This window comes from Athene noctua, chromosome 8 (genome assembly GCF_965140245.1).
Source record: "Athene noctua chromosome 8, bAthNoc1.hap1.1, whole genome shotgun sequence".
Classification (NCBI taxonomy): domain Eukaryota; kingdom Metazoa; phylum Chordata; class Aves; order Strigiformes; family Strigidae; genus Athene; species Athene noctua.
Genome location: NC_134044.1, coordinates 9,862,497 through 9,884,346, shown reverse-complemented (window position 1 = coordinate 9,884,346; position 21,850 = coordinate 9,862,497). Strand labels below are relative to the sequence as shown.

The 21,850-nt window shown below is 39.3% G+C and overlaps 1 protein-coding gene across 1 annotated transcript in view; it reads left to right on the top strand.

Moving 5' to 3' along the window:
* FARSB (phenylalanyl-tRNA synthetase subunit beta) overlaps positions 1-20,130 on the top strand; it is a 40,793-nt gene extending 20,663 nt beyond the window's left edge. The window contains exons 16-17 of the mRNA XM_074912036.1: positions 3,442-3,594; positions 19,851-20,130. Coding sequence (XP_074768137.1) covers positions 3,442-3,594; positions 19,851-20,002 — 305 coding nt within the window. The 3' untranslated portion in view covers positions 20,003-20,130. The remainder of the gene's footprint in view (positions 1-3,441; positions 3,595-19,850) is intronic.
* Positions 20,131-21,850: the final 1,720 nt, after the last annotated feature.

The window sequence follows — 21,850 nt, the reverse complement described above, 5'->3', positions numbered from 1 at the left end:
ATGAACTTCTTATGTTGTAATATAACTCTGTAAAGGCATAAGTTTTGTAACACAGCTTTTTTGAATGCTTGAAAATGCATCCTTTCCTTTACAAAGGATTTGTACAGTTGAAACTTGAGGCATAAAAATTGATTTCTGATGCTTTAGTTAAGAATAGTGATCTGAAGATACTAGTTACCTGAACAATAATGAAAATAAAATTCAGATAGTTATCACAAATTCTGCTAGCATAATGACTCACAGTAAAAAAGGAAATCATTCTACTGAATGTCTAGTGCAGAAAACATGCTGTCTTAGGGAAGGGAAAAACATTTTCTTCTTTTCTGTGGCTCAGTAAATACAACATGAAAATAAATTATCCACCAATCGTGACTGTATTACCAACTGGTGTCTTAGTAGAGCTGGGAAACAGAAATAAATATGATGGGACTGAACAGCCAGCACACTCAGACCAGAAATCAGATGTTGCCTTCATTGGTATTTTCCCTGTAGCCTTTACTTTTCTGTGTTGCCATTTTAACTTCAGGATTGGAATCTCCAGCATTATTTAACACTGCAAATTATTAGAATGATGGGAAAAAGATCCTGAGTGGCAAAATGCAGACTTACTGCCACAGTAAGTTCAGCTTTCAGTGACTGATGAGAGAACTTGCAGCTGTATTGGCATGTTGCTGCTCAAGAAGTTTTGATTGACTTTTGGCTCAAAAAGGCTATGCTTTCATCTTTTGTGTAGGCTCTTGCTCCTGCATTTTGCAGGGTTTTTTTAATATGGGTATTTCTAGTCATTTGGTAAATGTTTTTCTGTTTACTTTTTGACAGATTTTTTGTTACTAAATGGTTAGTTAGAGCAAATAAATAGTAAGTAAATTTCATTTTAAAATAATCTCTAATTTCTTATGTGATAGATATTAACAGTTCAGGTAACACTCAATGAAGGCAAAAGTTCCTGCTTGCATTTAAACTCACTGTACATCAAGCACAAAGATCAGCTATGGCAGGTCAGGCCAATAACCTGTCTGTAACACTACCTAAAAGTGGTTGTCAGGGGAAGGGCATGAGAGCAGGTATGAATATATAATACTTCCAGAATGCTCCCCTGTCTTTTGGCCACAATTAGCTCAAGGACTTCCCAACTCAAACATGGTTCTTTCTGTAGTAAAAAGTAATAGATTTATCTCCTATGAACCTGCTCTGCCTCCTCAGAGCCATGTAAACTTCTAGCATCCACAAAATCCTGTGGGGAAGAAGTTTGCCTACTTAACTCTATGCTGCTTGAAGAACTCACTCCTTTTCTTGTTTTGAGCTTGGCTCCTGATGATTTTGATGTCCCTTATTTCTTATATTGACTGCAGCAGCAAGCAACTGATGCCTGTAGAAAAGAACTGTCTCTTGAGGTCTGAGGTGCTCAGTTCTGATACTTATGTCCAGAACTATGTGCAATTCAGAGCATAGGTGCAGCTATAACTCCCATGATGTCACTACCTGTACAGGGATCTTTAACCACACTTTCTATGAGCATTATGCAGTGCAGTGCCTTTTTTTCCTGGGAATACCAAGTCCAGCTGAGATGTTTTATGAGCAGAGGTCCTGACATGCTCAGTGTGAGCACAGGTTGACTGTAAAGAACATAATCCACCCTGGCATATACCAGATTTAATGTGCCTTTCTTTTGGTAATTTCTGGAAAAAAATATGAAAGCCCTATGTCATATGGTGCTGCCCTACCTTAACTTGCAGACCAGGCAGACTTGCTCTTTTTACTCATTCATTCTTCATTCCTTCACTACTGAAGAAGTTCTTATTCCCTTTCCCCTCAAACATTACAAGTATTTATGATCAGAAGGATTTTTGTTAGGGTTTTTTTTTAAAGGGAATGCGATTGTTCTCAGTAAATACATTTCCTCCATATATCTAATCACCGTTAAGTTGAAGAGAAAGATGAGAACATCCATCTAGACATGAGCAACTAGGAGACTACAGAAGCCAGAGGACTTTCTAGAAAGGGAAGAAATCTGTGCATGAAAATCTGGCTGTGACTTGTTGCATTATATGTCTATTACGAAGCAGTGCAGTACAGAAGGAGATCAGCTGATGGCTCACTGTCCATGCTATATGCGTATAAGCTGCCCGTTTAAGGAGCTCTAGTCTGATTAGGTGTGCTGAATGCCCTTGAGTGGCTGAAGCTGTTCAGGTGTCCTTCTGAAACCCCTGTCATGTCTGGACTGCACCTGAAAGGACTCTGGTTTATATGCCACAGGGTTGCTTTACAGTGTGAACGGAAGCATGCTAAGTGGGAATGAGCAGGAGATTTCCTTCAGAAGTGCAGGTCTGGTCCAAACTGAAATGCAGTGTACTTAAGATGCTTTCAAAGCATGTGAACATCCAGAAGAGGACAGTCACAAAAAGGATCCTTCCCTGGTTTAAGCAAACTTTGCCTTTGTATACACCAACCTTGCTGAATACATGTTTGCATTTTAACCTTGAGAAGGGAAAGACCTGAAGGCAATAAAGAAGTTCACTACATTAATCAGTATTTTGAATTTCACTGCTGCTAACTGGCAGCTGTGACAATAAACTTGTTACCCAACTCCTAGATTGTTCCTCTCCAAGTGTGAACATTGAAACCCACAATGAGTAAAGCTTCAAAGTAGGCCACAGTAGTCCTAGAGAGTGTGTATTACAATGGTATTATAACAACATACTACTACATACTAATTCTGAAAGTTTAAAAAAGTAAAATGTATTTTGATAAAATCAATAATGTAAGAAAACTTACAGCAGGGAGAAGACAGGGGTTTGACTTAAAGAACTGTCCAAAGTGGGAGACACTCATGTCACAGTCTTGAGTTTGTGCAATGTAGCAGGTTTTTCATAATCACTTGGTTGCAGGAACATCCAAGATGATCATGAAAATCATCAGTTGTGATTGGAAACCCGTGTGAATTTAGATCTTTGCATAGATCACTATGCTGATGTTATTATTCATTTCAAGTTGTGGGCTAGTTGTTTTGTACTGGTAGTTATTCAGCAGCTGAGTTCTATAAATATTTAGCTTTTCCACCAGCATCACAAGTTTCTTGATTGGCACTGAGTATTTGCATTTTGGCTAGTCTGTTTTTAATTTCTTTAACACTTAACTATGTGCTTGGTACCTGTCACTGTGTAGAAGATGCTTGTATGTAACAACCCTGTTTTCTGCCCAAGGCATAGGATACTTTAAATCTTTCTTTACATTTCTGACTGTGAGAGTCCAGTGGGTTAAAGAAATCCCATTATTTCCTCAGATTATATGACAGGTGTGACAAAGAAGCCATTTTACATACTCATTTCCCTTTTCAGCCACAAGTGTCTCACAGTACAGCAGAAGAAAACTGATGCAAAAGGCAAGGTTGGAAGTGTGATAAAGTTTCCCGGATAACATAATTTTTTCCTCCTTCTTCAGATGTAGGTGCAAGAAACTACAGGCATTTCTGTGCAGTTTATTACAACAAAAGCCCAGGGTTTGAGATTATCCATGGTTTGCTGGACAGGGTCATGCAGCTTCTTGAAGTACCACCAAGTGAAGAGAATGGCTACACGATCAAAGCAACTGAAGGTAAGGAAGACAGAGCTGCTGTGTACAGCAGAGGTGGTTCTTGTGCTGAAATATTCCCCTACAGTCTGAGGTGAATTTTTCATTGTTCTCAGTAGTAGGCACTAAGGATCAATATTATTATATATGCTATCATACTGCAGCATGATGGAATGATAATGAAAAGGCATTAACTGCATTCACTGATTGTAAAATGGGATTGCTTCTTTCTGTGAGCTATTCTGAGTAGTTTTATATAAATTAAAAGTTGACAGCTTTTTAAGGAGACTTATAGGAACACATATGCCATGAGCTTCACAGACCATTTATAATTAATTGATCTGCTGATTGCAAGGGTAGGTAGGAATTCACTGAATTGATGAATATGCCAAATACCCACTGTATTCTTTATGGCTAACAGTGCCTGGAAAAGACAACTTCTTACATCTGATCTTTTAGTTTATAGTTTTATTCATATGCACTTTTTATTTATATATTCTTATGAAGATATATGCCTTATACATATATCTTTTATTCAAAGACGTGCTGTCTTTGAGCTTGCTGCTTAGACAAGTAGTTGTTTAACAGCCCTCTTCCTTCTCCATACATGGTGAGCTGCACATGAATTAAAAATAACATCCTTAAGTGCAAAATCTCCTCTGTGTATGTGCATATGCATGTAAGAGAGAAAGCAAGCAGGTTGACCCCATTACTTCACTGAGAGAGCGTAGGTTGATGCAGGAGAGCAAGCATCAGCAACTAACCTATTCTGCTACCTAAAATAACAGTGTAGTAAATACAGTGTAGAAAAACAAGACTTCAGGGATAGCAGCTATGATTCTACTTCTATATCATACATTGGTGTTCAATGAGACGCTGACTCAGGTGGACCCAGCTTGAAGAAGTGCCTCCATTCTGCGCTTAGTGGAACAAGTGGCACTGACAGAGAGTCCCTGATGACCTGAGTGAGCTTCCCTATTCATAGAACTTTATTGAAAAATCATTAGATGCTTCCCTGTTTTGCAGTGCACTGCCAAGATTCCAAACATTACAATTCAACTAAGGGGTCTTCTAGCGCTTTAATGCACATTCGTGTCACATATATTGACACTTTTTTTCTTCCTCTCTTGTTTTTTGACAAAGTACTATTTTGCTCAGTATTATTTAGGCAGCCTCTCAAAGGGTTTATTAGAATGTTAATAGGATTCCCAGGTTGACCAGAGGAATGTTTCAATTATTGTACTTCTTGTTCTAATTCTACCAAGCACAGAACAGGTAATAGCAAAGCTTATTGTGTGGAAGAGGGCTGCAGTAGAAGGGTTAGAAGAGCCTGGGAGTTGTGTACTCAGCTGTCATTGAAGTCAAACCAAACTGTTAGATTCCTTTTCAGAACTCTTCTGTAGCTCATTTTTAAATAGACATATCAAGAGTTTTCTTTAATACTGAAAATATTTGCAAGTGGTTTATATTCTGTACTGTAGCACTTCAGTGATGTATGGCTGGCTTCAATAAACTGGAAAAAAGACACCAAAAACTAATCCTAACCCAGTGAAGAAGTTATTTCTAGATACTAGTGTCGTTTAGTATTCCTGATGCTGTGGGATTTGTAATGTCCTTTCAAAATCCCTGCATTCCCATGACATTACTCCACAACATATTTAGTGTAAAGGATGGATTATGCCTTGTCATATGCAATATATTACAAGCAGTTTGTGGCTTTTGGCTATGGGGAAAAAAAAGGACCTACTATTTTCTGTTTCACCAATGATTCAGAAACTCTCCTGGGATGGCACGTAGGTTTCTCTCCGTTCTCCTGACTTTGGAATTTACCCTTGATAACAATGCAGATGGCTGATACTCTAGTGCCATAGTGAGTGCAGTATTACTGCACCAACTTATTTAAAAGACCTTCACACTGCAGAGATGGTTAGAGGCCAAAGTAGTTTGGGGGAATGTTTGGTTTAGGGAAGTTTTTTAACTTGCTTTGCAATCTGTCAATTAAGCACGTGTGAGAGAAAATCTCAGCAGATGAAGTAAGGTCAATTGCTGAGTTAGAAAAAAAAATATATATCCTGTAACGTCCTAAGAGACAAATAATTCAGAAGAACAGTCCAGAGGTTTTAAATCAGGACATTACTCATGGCATGGATTTTTAGATGCATCCTTATAGATCATGCTTTTTTATTGCCTGTGCCAAATTAAAATTTTTACAGTGAGAAATGGGTTTGTCCTATGATTCCAATTTAGAAAGGTCCTAGATACTTTTTCTCTATGTGATCTTAAGCAAACCTTGAGACTAGTAAGCATCACAGTGTGAAGGTAGGATTTTAGTCCAGTTGTTTTTATTCCTTGTATAACTGATTAAAATAGTTTCAGTGATTACTGGAAAACAATACAGAGGAAAAAATGTTGTTTTAAATGAGCAACAAAGAACAGGTAGAGATGTACTGGGCACATATTTGCCTCTTTTTCAAATTCACTTTGAAAACTGAAATGCCTGTACTATAGTCCTGTTTGGTCCATATGTGCAAATCATGGTTATTGAAGCTCCTTCTGTTCTACCAACACCTAAGTGCCCTGTGATTTGACCTTAAGGTCAGAGCCTTTTTGCCTTTATAGCAACACCTGTGAAAAAAGTACAGATGCTAGAAAATACGGGTGAAATTGTGATGTTCCCCTGGCCTTTGCACTACACTTTGGTGTAATCTGAGCTAGGTAATAAATGGAGAAGAGCTGTTTAGAGCAGCCTTAAGGAAGAGAGGGTTTTGAGTGACTGAATTCAAGGATTTGAGCATGCATTTTGCACTCAATGCTTTTCTGTTTGCTAAAGTTACTAATGGAACTATTTTTTCTCTTATTACCACTAAATATACAGAATTACAAAGTTTTAAAGACTAACTCTGAAATGCTACCCATTGTTTTAAAATGCAGAGATTGGACTTTTTTGATATGTTAGTGAATCCTACAATTATTGATCTAGAAAAGCATTTTGGTTTTTTCTTTGTTTTATAGCACGGGCATCCATTAATTAAACACAGATTGAGAAGAGCACAATTATTGCATCAATCCTCAAATCTGTATTTGGTCCATAATAAAAATTTTTGCATAAAACTCTTGAAATTTTATCCAGTTCCATAGTATTAATAAAATGTAAGGATCAGTATGAATGTGTATGATTAGGAGGTAAACAAAATCAAACCTTTTAAACAATAAAAATATGAGTAGAAAGATCAAACAAATTTGGTCATGTATTGTCAGGTGATTTAAAAAAAATAGTTTAATTTTGAGCTCATTTTCATCAGTTTCAGTTCTCTTGCATTGAAAACTAGAGGCATTCTGATACTTATATTGGAAGGTACTCCTAATTTCAAGTTTTAATCTCTGAAGGAATGGCTATGTTTTCTGAAACATTTTGGTCATCTTGTGCTTCTGGATGATCCTCTGAGATGACTCTCCCAGAAATTAGGACCGTGATCACAGGAGGTAATGTTAATCATGGGATTTGAGTCCATAGTAAAGGCTTACTTAGGCTAAAAAGAATAAAAAAGGGCAAAAGGGCGTAGTAAATACTGGCAGTGGGTTCTATATCACAGTCTTCAGCGGAGTGGTGTGAAGTGTAAGGTGTAATTATCCTTACGTGCATTGTAACGTTTAGAGTGAGTGTCCTTAAATAAAGGAAGGAAACCCTGGTTTTGCAGTACCTCTCTGTAGTTTGCAAATAGAAGTTAAGTGGGCACACACTGTTCATTTTCACTGAAAAGGGAAAATAATATCCATATTTTATGAAAATGAAGAAATCTGACAGGTTCACAGAAAATGTTAATGCTAAATCTGTGCATTGATACTGCTTCACTGTCTGCCCCAGCACCTTCCATGGCAAAACTGGTATTTGATGAAATAGCATTAATTCGTGTGGAAACAAACAATCCCTGAATAACACGAACTTGTGACATGAGCTACCTTTTCTGTATGTTATTGATTCTTACTAATTTCAGCTAACTCTTGGATTTTTATTTTTTTTTTAAAGTAAATGTTCATGCCATTCATTCTTTTAGGGTAATCAACAGCTTAGTAAAGCTGGGAAGTCAGCCCATTTGCGTGCAACAGAAATGTGTACTTAGTAAATGCAAACAGAAATGTGTACTTAGTATGTGCATACTAAGTCTTGCTTCCTTCAGTAATTGGCAGTTATCTTAAAAAAAAAAAAAAAGAAATTGCTCTCCCTTCTTTTTACTGCCCTTATTTAATTAAATGAAAGGTGTGGCAAAGTGTAGAACATTTTAATTCCACAGTAAATCACAGTAATAGCTTCTCATTTAGTAAGATTTAGCTGTGAAATTAGAGGTGTAATAGTTATCTCCATAACTAAGAACATCAATAAACATTTGCTTTTATAATAATAATTATACAACAAACAACTTTAAAATAGGATTTAGACTGTGAACCTCAATTCACAAGGCAAGAGGAGGGAAGTCTGGGACAAATTCTGAGTTACATGTATAGAATTGAACCCCAGCATCTGTATCTGGTGATGAGAGGGACCTGGGGGGGGTGATTGACAGCCGGCTGAACAGGAGCCAGCAGTGTGCCCTGGTGGCCAAGAAGGCCAATGGCATCCTGGCTTGTGTCAGCAATAGCGTGGCCAGCAGGGACAGGGAAGGGATCTTGCCCCTGTACTCGGCACTGGTGAGGCCGCCCCTCGATTCCTGTGTTCCGTTTTGGGCCCCTCACTACAAAAAGGACATTGAATGACTCGAGCGTGTCCAGAGAAGGGCAACGGAGCTGGTGCAGGGTCTGGAGCACAGGTCGTACGGGGAGCGGCTGAGGGAACTGGTGGTGTTTAGTCTGGAGAAGAGGAGGCTGAGGGGAGACCTCATCACCCTCTACAGCTACCTGAAAGGAGGGTGCAGAGAGCTGGGGATGAGCCTCTTTAACCTAGTAAGAAGTGATAGGACAAGAGGTAATGGCCTCAAGGCTTAGACTGGATATTAGGAAGCCTTTCTTTCCAGAATGGGTTGTTGGGCGTTGGAATGGGCTGCCCAGGGAGGTGGTGGAGTCCCCATCCCTGGAGAGGTTTAAGAGTCAGGTTGACATAGCGCTGAGGGATCTGGTGTAGCTGGGAACTGTCAGTGTTAGGTTAATGGTTGGACTGGATGATCTTCAAGGTCCTTTCCAACCTAGTTGATTCTGAGTTTAAATTGGGAGACTGGTATACACAGATGTTTAGTAGCCATGTTGAACTTGTCATTATTAATAAACTGTTTTATTTTAAGGGACTGTAGCTTGATTGTTCTTAATGGCAATCCTGGCCTTTCAGTTGCCTGCCTTGGCAGCATTCATTGTTCATGAATGTCAATAACTGTGTGTTTACTCATAGATAACTAAAAGGAAATGTGCCAGTTTTATAATGAAGTCTCCAAATATCATTTGTGACATACTAGAAGATATCAGTCAGTTCTTAACCCATTTAATTGGCATTCAAAAGTAGATACTTTATAGGTATTGCATCCTTGTAATTGTATTTATAGTCTTTCAAATTACAAGTTTGGTAGGTAATCAGATTTGTTTGACAACATCTGTTTTCAGTAAAAACATATCAGCTGGTAATTGACTGTATTCAGGTTCTCTGAATTTCATATTTGCCAATTCCCAAATAATTTTTTTCTCACATAGGATCAATCTAGATCATCTACCTTGGAACACTGGCACCATATTGACATTTTTCTAGTACTACAGAATTCCCAACATTATTACTGTAAGTTAGCAGCAGCAGGCAGGACATTTGCCTTTAGAATTGCACCATAATTCTGGTGTAAGACTCCTAGCATCTTGGAAACATCCTAGTCCTGGTAGATGTAACCAAACATATTCATTTTTTCAGTGGACTGGAAGACACTTTATTATATTCAAGAATACCTTTTTTTCTCCCAAATGAAAAGAATTATTTATTAAAAACTTACACATTTCTGTCTCACATAAGAAGTTTAACCAGTCTTGTTAGCAGATGAAAGTACTCTACCTTCCAGTTGTTTCCACTATTCTTAAAAATCTTTCTAATGCTATCTTTATTGCTGACACTTGTTAATCTTTCCTAATTTATTTGGTTTCCTTGATGAATTTTCAGCCGCTGTTATTAATCACATTATCTGCAATGAAAATTTTTCCTCTCATTTTTGTCTGCAAGTAACTTTTCCAGTTTTTGACTACTTTCACTTCAGCATTAAATATTGATAGGGTTTTAGCAAAAACTGTTCCCAGTTTTTGTCGTGAAACTAGTACTACTTGTTTATCAAATAAATTGCTCTTCCAGATCTCCCAATCTTCCAACTCCTATTTTTCTGTTTAATTTTTTTTCCCCATCCCCCCCATAGTCGTCTTAATGAATTAACAACAAGGTAAGGACAGTTTTTTAAAACTGACTGATTTTATTACTTTCAAATGTATTACCCTAATTCTGCAGGGGGGATTCAGGAGCACCAGCACAGATCATTACAATGGTTTAATTATAAGGCAACTTGCAAAACTGGATGTTTGTCACTAGTTCTTGTGGCCACTACTTTGAGATCTAATGAATTTCTAATTAATTCTCATGCTTTTCTTTTGAGCATTTTTTCCTGCAGCATCAAGGGAGCGTAGTTAGGTGAACAGCTACAGTTCTAACAACTTGAAATTAAATTATCTAATAAAATAGGTATGGCTGCTCACTTAACGTCCCTTTAATTGTCTGTTTTCTCTGCTCTTTATTTCCTTCCTGTAAATACAGGACTTCAATCTTTATGGGAACTAAACCCCTACAAACTTAGGCCAAGTTTATTTCTGTCTTATCAAGGATCTACCCACACTAGTGCTCATGCCTCAAATTTGGTTGTAACTAGATTAACACCCAAGGAGGTACCTGGCAAGGATATGAACCAGGGGAGTTGTTTCTATTATTTAGTTACCCAAAGCGGGAGTCTACAGTGTTTGGAGTTTGTCCCGATAAACATGGTTTATCGAAGTTTGACAGCATACTGTACCACTAGACATCTCAGAGGTGTCTTGCTGTTGCAAATGATGCAGTTAGGCCAAGCAACACAAAGAGTTTGTGACAAAACCCAGCTGGGTTCTGGAAATAAGCCTCATTTCATTAGCTTTGTGTTACACAATTGATATTTATTACAAAAAAAGAGGCTATGAGAAGTGAGTTTGAGGAGGGCTCTTTGCATTCTTATGGTCATTTCAGCTCCTCTTAAAGTTTTTGTATGTTCTTTCTTGATACCCTTCAAGTATAATATGTTTTCACAACCCTTATCCCCCCAAAAGGTGTATTAGTTAAAAGTACATTATTTTAGCACAACATGGGATAATAAAAGGTTTGATGGCCTTAGACTTCTTTGTCTTTTAAACTTGCATAACAAAATTATGTATGACACACTTTTTCCCCCACATATGAAATAAAAAATTTCAATAAGAGGAGAAAATACTTGTTTCTCAAATTCAGAAGATTATTTCAGAAAATAATTTCCTTTGAATTGACTCATTTAGAAGTATGTTTTCTGTAGTATAACAGTGGGAGGAAAAAATCTACGATAACTGCAGAAATATTCAGGGAGGGTCAACTTGTAAAGAAATACAAGGTATCTTCCTCTTTTTGCAAGTATCAACTAATAAAGATTACAATATTTTTCTTCCCATTGCATTTTAGTATTTTGACAGGTTAAGATTGCTCAAAGAAGTAGTAGCATTTCTCCTGACATTTAGGCTTTTCATTTTCTACCAATTTTCGTCATCTCCCAGAGCCATCTAAATTACTGGCATTTGTGTTCCTGAGCACAAAGTGTTTATTTCTTCTCCCTGGTATTAAGTCTTTGCTCTTCTGCTGTTCCTTTACTAGGGAGGCCTCTTCAGAGTTTAATTCTTTCCCCCCCCAAAGGCAACTATATTTTTTTAACCATACATTAGAACAAGTCTAACAGATAAAAATCTTCCTTGCACCAAGAATTTTAAACGTCTGGCACAGCTTACATTACATAATATAGAATTAAGTAATTTCCATTTTTTCTGTCTGCCTCCTTACATTTTGAAATAGAAAATTATTTCTTAATCATAAGCTACATTTTCAATATTGCAAAGCCTTCTCTAGAAAAGAAATTATTCATCTGAGCCAGTAGCAGAAATAGCATCAAATTGCACATCTCCTTTCTCAAGAGAACCGGGGCAGTGATCTAAGCAGGGAGAGTCAGGGTGCAGGTCTGATTGCACCGGCTTCTATGGTGAAGTGCTACACTTGACCAGTGCCACAGCTTCATCTTTCAGTTCCATTTTCACCTCCTGCATGGCCTGCTATGGCTAGAGACCAGCTAAGTGTCTGTACGCTTTCATTCTCCCTGCAATATTAACACCAGCAACTGTGATCATGCTGAATTCATAGCTCATAGTTAATCAGTTCTCTGATCTGGTTTGATTTTTGAACTCTGATGTGGAGGCAGGGGGCAGTGCTTCAAATTTAATCTTACATACCTTTTCTAACATTTATGCAGTAGAATTTTAAAGGGGAATTTGCAAGGTTTTGGCTGAAACTTTTTGATCAGCATGAATGTGGGATCCTAAGATTAGTATTTCTGTTGCCCACTGTGGAGGAATTGACTTCACCTTTGCTTGTGGTGCGTGTATTAGAAAACAGCAGATAAGTAAAGAAATGCTGAGCTAGTGCAGACTCAACATGTGCTGGGTACAGACCCTCCTTGTTGGGATCCAGAAGCAGAATAGCCATATTTGTTGTAGACCCAGAATTACTTCTGTCCTGGGCTGGCTCACACTCAGCTGGTTCAGGCATTCCTGTTTCTGGTGGTGCAAGCCATGTGCTTCAGCCACAAGGTGTTGGTTTTCAACAGAAATCTTAGTTGCTAAAACAAAGTGATTAACAGTTCCAGTGACTGCTGAGATTCATTGTTTAATTATGTATTATTCCATGCTAGTTTGTCAAGTCATTTTCTGAAAGGCATGAAATGTGGTAGCTGTGGAAGCGTAACATCAGGTGGCTGTTATTTATCTCAGCAAGTAATGTGAATTCATTGGGAGGGGAGGACGGCTTGGTCTAGGACAAAATGCAAACTAAAGTGGACTTGCAGACTGACTTCGTGCTGATTCTTGTTATTCTCTAATGCTTGTGTAAAAGCAGAACCTAAAAACTAAAACCTGCTACCTTTCTGCACAAACACAGAGTATGTTATACCCCGTACCATAAGAATATGGTTTATTGTTTTCTAGTTTCTAACAGATTCTGATGTTTGCAAGGATGAATTATTCCTTTAGATATTTAAAGAGAGATAAAACCAGTTATGTAACAGAAAGAAATGAAGTTTTTTAATATTCAAACCTTTGTGTTCTCTAACTCAAGTGAAACAGCAAGACATCTTTTAAAAACCATAAAGGCACTTTATTTGGGGTTAGGAATTCTCTAGCTTTATAATTAGCTGTGACACAATATCAGCTTAGGTTTATGACTTTTTGGATAGGACAAAGTATAACATTTCAGATAAATCTGGATAAATCAGATAAAACTGGCCTAAAAGCAAAGATTAGCTATGTAATGGTAACTCTGCAGTACAGCTAAACTCCAGTGTAGAATTGCTGTTTCTCATAACTGCCACACAAATGCAAATTTATTGAGCTTTATACACAAATACCGATTTCTAGAAAAATCCACAGACTTTGATAGATTTCTTTCTAGGTTTCCTCCTTGAGTTTTTCTGTACACATTTAAGCAGCCACCTTGGTACTCCAGCACTGAATATGTGAAATACTGTTACCCAGATCAGTGACACAAAATGTCTGCTTTCCTTAGCCTCAGCATCCACACAAATATTACCTACCTTCCATTAAGAAAGTCAGGAACACAGTGGATTTACCCAAATAACCTTAAGTGTCTGAGACTGCTGTGATCCTAACACAGGCGAATAAGGAGAAGCTGTAAACCTCTAACATTCTTGAACCTCTTCCTGATATCCAGCAACTCTGTTACAGTTCCTGGGGCACTCTACAAGAAGAATGAAAAATAAATCTAGCCTAAAAGTCTGTGTTGGTCTCTGTTCTCAAGGCAAATGAAGGAGAGATTGCTAGCTACCCCAGCTCATGGTTAACATGACTAACAACAGTTGACTGAACCCAAGCAGTATTATGATTATTTCCACACTGCTTACAGTGTATTTTAAGTTTGTATTTGTAAAACAATATCATTGGTCTCTAAATAGTCTTAAATAATGTGAATACACAATAGACTATATTCAGTTGTAGAGTTGTATAAGAGGGTTCTTTTCAGATAGAAGAATTAGTTTTTCTCACACCCTCCCTGAGAAACTCATCAATAAAAATGCAGCCATTGTAACATGAGAAGATGATTAATTGACTGGCCACTGCAAGTTTGTGGATGATTCTCCATATTCCCTAGTCTCACTGTCTGCACAAGGACTCCAACATTCAACTCTATTTTTGGGTATCCAGTGTACCAGTCCAGGTAAATAATTGATTGTCCCTTTACCCTCTTCTGCTATGCGCTGTATGTGGAGGCTTTTGAAAAAACATAGGAAGAAATCAGAATGGAAAATGTCCTTCAGATGGAGGACATACTTATTCATATCATACAGATATTTTTTCTGTCATCTTTTCAAGTGTTAATTATTTTCTTGGGGGGGGGGGGGGGGGGGGGGGGGAAACATAACTCTAAGGCACTTGGGCACTTACCTTAAATTTTATTACACTGATTTGAATTTCCTGACATCTCATTACAGTTAGGTGTGATCAAGTGAGTGGAGGTTGTTCTGGCACAGCTTTAGTCAGGAGTTACAAACCAGGAAACTAAAATTAATAAATACCCCACTGATCCCAAAGTATGTTTTTTCTGGGCATGAGAGTATATAGGGGAAGAACTGCTGACAGTGCACAACTTAACAGCAATTGGTCTCTCAGTATGTTCCAAAAATCATGCAAGATTTGAGATGTCTGTAATTTTAAAAATCAGCTGAAGGTAAATCATCCCATGACAAGGGATGATTTTGAGGTTGCTGTTGCTTTCTGTAAGGTTCTGGAAGCCTGACTGCACTGCATAGATGAGCAAGAAAAGGTTGTTGCCTTTTAAAATACTGACTGGCCTGATAGCACCCTGTGACTTTGCATTTAAGCGCATCTGCCAAAAGAAGGAATTAGTTGAAAATGTGAAGAACCTGATCCTAAAAAGAAAAACAATATCTAGCCTCACAAAACTAAATTCCATCCAGTGTAGCACAGGTAAAATACTTCACCAGGTGAGTCAGGATGAGGTAGTGAAAGGGCAGCTGGAGTGACTAAGGGGATGAAGAATTAAGATGAAAGACTTCGGAGGCCAGAGGAGCTCTGCTCTATTACCTTCTTAAGCTTCAGCTTCCGATATTCCTTTAAATTATATGAACAAACGAGTGGGTTTGAAGGCTTAGTGCAACTGTAGGCCTATAATACTACTTTAATCTATTTCTTTTTGAGAAGGAGGGAGAGTAAGGTGGAGAAAAGAAACTGTGCAAGGTGTTTGACAACAAAGAGTGCAGGGAACTCTGGGCTCTTTGAGGGTCAATTAGCCAGAAAATGTGCTAAAGACTACATGCTCTACTGGATTACTGGCCAAAGAATTACCCCAAAGCAATCAAAGTAGCCCTGTTGCCTGAATATGGAGAGGCAATTACAGATTTTGAGGACATGCTACAGAAGCTTTAATTAAAGGTATTATTTCTACATCACTGAACATTGGAAATTAAATTCTTACTTGCAGCCATGAGAAGTAGGTTTTGTCTTTCGCTTGCGTGTAGTATGTCAGTACAAGACATGGCTGGCTTTGGCATCTCTTCTGTAGGAATCCATATTGTATTTCACCACCACCCCCTTCTTGTAACTACCAGTTAGAATGCTGACATATTAAGAAGTGGATTTCCAGTGCTAGACCTTCTGGCTTCCTCTGACATTGCATAGATCTCTGTCAGCAAGGACAATGCAATCTCTAACTAGATTTCAAGGTGAAGTTTATGAAGTATTATTTGTGTGCAGAGCAGAAAGGACTAATATATAAAGATTGATAAATCTGCTTTCCTTAAAATCAATTTTGGCACCCAATCTGTAGTTGATGGTACAACCAACCGGACCTACAAGAGCAGCCTTGCAATATAATTGCACCAGCAGCAAATGCAGTCCCTTCCCAACACACCTACTGATAATGGTGCCTCCAGGTGTGCTTTTGTGACTGCTGGACTAGTGAAACTTTCTTCAGGTAGACTGTGCTCTTCACAGCCATACTGTTCTCGGTAACACTACGTACACAGATAGGACAAACTATTGTCAACTTTGAACTCCTGCTCAAAAGCTGCAGGTCACAGCTGCTAACTCTTCCGGGAAGGCACCCTTTGGACTTTTTTTAGCATCGAGACTTTATTGACGCTTCAGAGCACTGGGCTTCAGCTTATGGTGTGATTTCTTCAAACAAGATAATAGTGTTTGCATTTTTTGCTGATTCCCCATATTTGCAAGTAGCACAAGCACACACCTTTCATATAGCATTGATTCTCACTCTGAAGTTTTATACTTTACTTCAAGAGTTAACATGATAGTCCAGTCCATAACATAAGGTTTTCTAGAAATCTAAACCACCATTTACTTGATAATACAAGAAATATGCAAATCAGGGAAAAAAAATCCTTACCTTTCTTTCCTGGTTATTTTGACAAATCTTCTGGTTTGCTGTCCTGCTTTGTGAGTTGCTCAGGTCCTCCTGCCATCAATGACTTGTCCTCAACAGAGTGAGGTTCCTCTACCTCAGGTCTCCTTTCCTAGTCATGGCTGGTCCCCCAGTCAAAGCACTCCCCCCAGCTGCAAAATGCTTGTTTCTTTTTTCCTCTTTCTGCTCAGATTTTTCATGTTTCCTCTGAGTTTTTCTTTTTTTTATGTGCTTCTCTTTCAATGTCTGAATTTTTTGATCAGAAATTTACATTTGCTCCAAATGCTGGTGCCCTGGCAGAGATTGTGCTTAATTGTCTGATCTCTTCCAGTCACAGAATGATACTCTGCAAGTGCCATGTCTGCAGCGCACCGGGCATGCTAGTGACTGCACCATGAAGGAACCAACATTTCAGGGTTAGCTTAACTAGAAGTGGAGAGGTGATTTGAAGGTTTTACTTCCTGCACTTTGGGGAATTAAATGTTTCCACTTGATATTAATTATATATTTACCTCTTCACTGCAAGGAAGCATAAAATAAAATAACATCATGGTCTAGCATCAGCTGCTGGATATGAGGCAAGAAATACAGCTGAATGCCTAACCCTAGAGCAGCGTATTCAGAGCCACGCTGAATGTATAGTTTCATGGTAAGGGCTTCAGCCAAGTCAACAGCTCCTCCCCTCTCCAGGTGCAGAGCCACCATCCCCCTTTTGGTGGTGGTGATTCACTGATTCAGTTCACTTGTGTTGTGGAGCTGTGCTGTAAGCTCAGGGTAAGGATGGATGAATTTTATTGGTGTTAAGATTCTAGGTAACATGACTCTTTATGCCATAATCATTAAGCCATTTCATAGTTTCCAATATAATGTAATGAATTGTCATCAGTTTTCAAAATTTATCACAAATGATATTTAGTTAAATGCAAGGAAACTTCTACTGAAGTTAACCTTCTAGGGAAGGTTAGTAGTGGTGGATGTGAAGGTCAGGTAAGGCTTCAAGTTCCCCCACTGCCCATCTACCTTCTGCCTAACTTCTGAGTGGGAGACCAACAACTGGTGATACCCAGATAGCAGAGCATTTCTTGTGCCTGAAAACATTAAATTGTTTCACACAATGGGAAGCAGCACAGATCTTGGAAACTGCCTTTAATAGATTGACTGAGTCCAGTATTATTTTAGACCGCATCCAGATGTCTACAACAAATTTTAAAAGTCTCATCTCATGATATAATTGGGTCTAGATGTGCAAGAAGATAAAGTAACTTTCCCAAGGTTACACACAAGGCAGCTCAGAAGAACAGACAAGTCAGACTCACAGCTTTTTAACTAACTGTATTATCAAAGCTCTTTTTCCCTATAATTTTATAGTAGGGTACCATGCCAACATTATTAACTTCTGCTTGGTTCTTGTGCCAGTTTAAGCTAACAGTTAAGTTTCTAAAAGAACATCACTGTGTGCTGCTCACATCCTTAGTACAATACCAGCTTTATTCACAAAAAGGAGAGCCTTTACCACTAACTACAAGGGTACTTTATTTTGGAGTTATGTTTTCACCACAATCTGCAGAGTGAACTGTATGTGTGGTATTTGTTTCTTTTCTAAATTTGTTTCATCAAGTTTTATTTTAACACTTGTTTTGAATAGTGCAGCTTGGCAGTGGCAAGTGTCTGTTTGGCTAGAGTCACGTGCCAGTGACATCCAGGGGCTAGATAATTTCACTTTTGTACATCCAGTGTAAGTAGTTGGTTTGCGCTTGTAGCTAAGACTGGAACTGGATGATTCAAAATATACTGGTTCTGAATATTTTTTAAAACAGCCTTTAGGTAATGTTACTGTGATCATTTACTACTGCTGTCAGATTTCACAAGGCAGCCGAAATTGAAGTACACATTTAAGTTAATTTGTACTTTCAGCATGTTGGACAAGAAAAAGATCTAATTGCTGTTCTTATTCCTGTAGCTGCAAGTTATGACTACAAATCTCATACAAGACACTACTTAAATGAACTATTTCCATTGGGGAGCTAGCAAAGACAGTATCTCTTGGCTTGACCACTAGTGATCAGTATCATGAAAATGTTCCTGAAGTTTGAGTTTAATTTGGCCTTTTATTGCCTTTTTTAAATAGCACCTTGTAAATGTAGTAAAATGTCATGGGCTGATCCTGAACCTTAAATAGCATTTGGAGCAACCAGAGAGTAAGTTGCCATCAGGAAATTCTCGTGATCGTTTTGCGGGATGCAGAGGGTGCTGACGGGCTGAGTGCCGTGTTGGTAGCAGGCAGGGAGCAGGACTGGAAGCAGGTCCTCAGCTCTTGTCTTCGTACTGGCACAGAAGCAAGTAGAGCAGGGACAATTCTCATCCGCACTGATGCAACCTCACACATATCCGATAACCAGCTCTTCTGGTAGAAGATGCTTTGTTGGATTTTAGCCTGTTGAGAGAAGGATGCAGAGCAGGGGTGAGGGCAGGGAAGCTGACTGCTCCCCGATGCTGTCCCTGCTGACTTCTGAGTGGAAATCTAGTAAAGAGCTCTTCCCTCTCTGCAAGGGCAGTAGCATTAAAAACATGGCAGAGGCAGCTTTCTACAGGAGGATCTGTAGGATTCAGTGGCCTTGTTTCATCTTTTTCCTTGTCCTTTGAGTTCACAGCACCATTTGCAGCACTACCCACTGGAGGTCCTGTGTGCTGTGCCTTGCTGCCACACACTTGTTATGGAAGAGGTGGCTTCAGAAGGAGCAACTTGCTGGTTGGGTTCGGTTTTGTCTTTTGAAGGGCTGTCAGGTCAAAATGTCACTCACCACAGGACAGAAACAAAAAAATGCAAGTGTAGCTGCTGTAGACAAGCTTGAACATACTGCTGGTATAGCCACCACACACAGATAAATTCCCAGGTAGGAAAAGCTTTCCATGAAAAAGTCTGCACAGCTCCTCCCAAGTTCTTCATGGCTAATTCAACTACTTTTTTTTTTTTTTTTTTTTAAGTCCCAAATAACATTTAAAACTTGGGGCCTGGTCTGAGGTAAGAGGAAGATGATCTTCAACTTCCTTTGAGCTGTTCATTGTTCCACAGTTTTAGTGTATATGAAACTGCTTAAAAGCTCTTCTCCAGATGAGGAATGTAGGTTGTTTCTAATTATGTGACACGCAATCAAGCGTGACATGCCTACTTACCCCTTAGATGACAGCAGGCTTTATTTCCTTAAACAGAGTAAGGTGGGAAACATTCAGGTGTTAAATAGCCTAAAGACTGCAAAAGTTCTTCATTTCAGTAGCCCTCTGACTCGACTTATCTGTGCTAATTTCCATTATGGGAGTAACTTAGTCAAAACAACTGGAATGTGAAAAATGCCCACGCTTTGGGCTTCACATTTTATTTTTAACTCAAAGTGTTTCCTCATTCTCTATCAATCGTGACAACTGTTAATGCAAGAAAGTGAGAGCCCCTTCTTAGCATCTCAGCACAGAGAACAGTTTAATACTGAGAGCTTTGTTCTCCATGTTAAATGCCTATTGACTTCTTTGGCCCGGAGAAATATTGATTTTTCTCTCGTTTTCTTTACAGGCTCCGCTTTCTTTCCTGGTCGCTGTGCTGAGATCTTTGCCAAAGGTCAGAGCATTGGGAAACTTGGAGTCCTACACCCTGATGTTATCACCAAGTTTGAGCTCACCATGCCATGCTCTGCCCTAGAGATCAACATTCAGCCCTTCGTGTGAAGACAGGACTTTTATCCTCCTACAGCCATCCACTGTCACATGCAGCACCCTCTGCTCTTTTGTCTTCCTCTGCAGGGGACATCCGCTTATGCTTTTATGTTCCAATAAACTAGAAAAACAGAGCCTGGCTCCCTGGGTAAATATGTTCCTTACAGTGCAATTTGGCTAGCCTCTGCAGGGTAAGAATGTGGCATCTCGAACTAGACCGTGCCCTCAATATTTTTAAAGCAAGGGGGAAGAAACAAGTTGGGAAAAAGCCCAGTGTTTTACAAGAGAAATGTAATGGCAGAGCACATGATTAGTTTTCAAAATCAGAAATGTTCCACAGACACAGCTTCATACTGTAACTGATTATGGCTGCATAACAGGAATCTCATTCTTTTCTTATTGCATGAAATAAGATAATTGATTAGAGCAAATGTTGAGTGAATGTGAGCAGAACTAAGGAGTTGAGCTTTTATTCTGTACGGTTGTCATGTGCTCATCAATGGCTGGGGGAGGAAAATAAACTTGTTTCATGAAAACCAGAGCTATTTTGTAAGCAAGATGTGTGTAATATCTGCTTCCCTACTCCAGACATAACTGTTGATCCTTTATCATTCTAAATTCAGAAAGGGGAGGGGGTGGAATTAAATTTTTTCATGGTTGATGTAAGTCTAGTGGTTTTTTGAAGCTCCAAACCAAATTGGGGAAATGCATTTAAGAGCATATGCCAATGGTCTTTTGCCAGAGGAGCTGAAAAATATCAAAGCCTTTGTCCGACTGAGGCTGGCATATTTGTCTGCAGAAGTTAGCGTGGTCCTGCTGCACTCACACAGCCCCACCAGTGGCTTTCTGGACCCCAGCTGCACAGCAGGGACCACGCAGCTTTTGGACAGTTTTACTTTTCTTGCTGTTTTGCCCCCGACAATATATGAGACTCTCTTATGGGTCAGGCTTTTCCTTCTCGGAGGCTTTCTGGCAGCAGTTACGCTACAGCCTGGTGCGTTGTGCCTCAGCTGTCTGGGAAGCTGAGCGGCTGCTCCATCCAGCACGGCGGTGACCAATACATCCTTCCTGGTGTAACATCGCGGGGTGGGTGGCCAGCTCAGTACTCTGAAGCAGGCTCTTGACTGGCTTGCTAATGAATCTGGCTGTCCCTCATTTGCAGTATTATAACCATTGCTAATGTTGTAGGCCAACAATAGCCAGTATTTTGCATTAGGCAAATATGCTCTGGCTCATTTCTGTTGCGAGAGCCAGATAGCCCCTGATCCCAGGAGGGGACTAGCCAAGAGTGGACATCTGGGTGATGCTGGAGAAGGGTGTTACAATGACTGTTTCATTGAGAAGAGAGATGTGCAATGGGGAGCATGAGGTACGCTCATACGTTTGAGCTGCATGTCTGCACAGACCCGTATCACCAGACCCACGATGGCTTTTCAATGGTAGTCCCGTTAGGCATCTTAACAGGTGGGAAGGCAACAGGCAAGGCTTTTTGGTGCAAGTGTTAATGCAGTATGAATAATGCACTACAGTGACCCATCTGGAAACCCTACAGTTCCCCTCAGATGGAAGTGTAGATTTTAATTATCTCTGCATGACAGACGTGAAATGAGACTATAGCTATTGCCATACGTTGCACGACTGACTCCAGTGCCCACGGAGAGTGAGAAAACTGCAGCTCACATTTTAAAGTCTCCCAAGGGATTAGCCAGCTTGTCGTTTGCAGGATATATCTCTCCATGATGCCTACACAACTGTAACCAAGCAAGCTCACAGTGTGGGAAGCAATCTGTAACGCAGATGGTAAGTATTAAACCCCCCTGTTTATTAGTGTGTCATGCATGGGGATTAGGACGACAATAA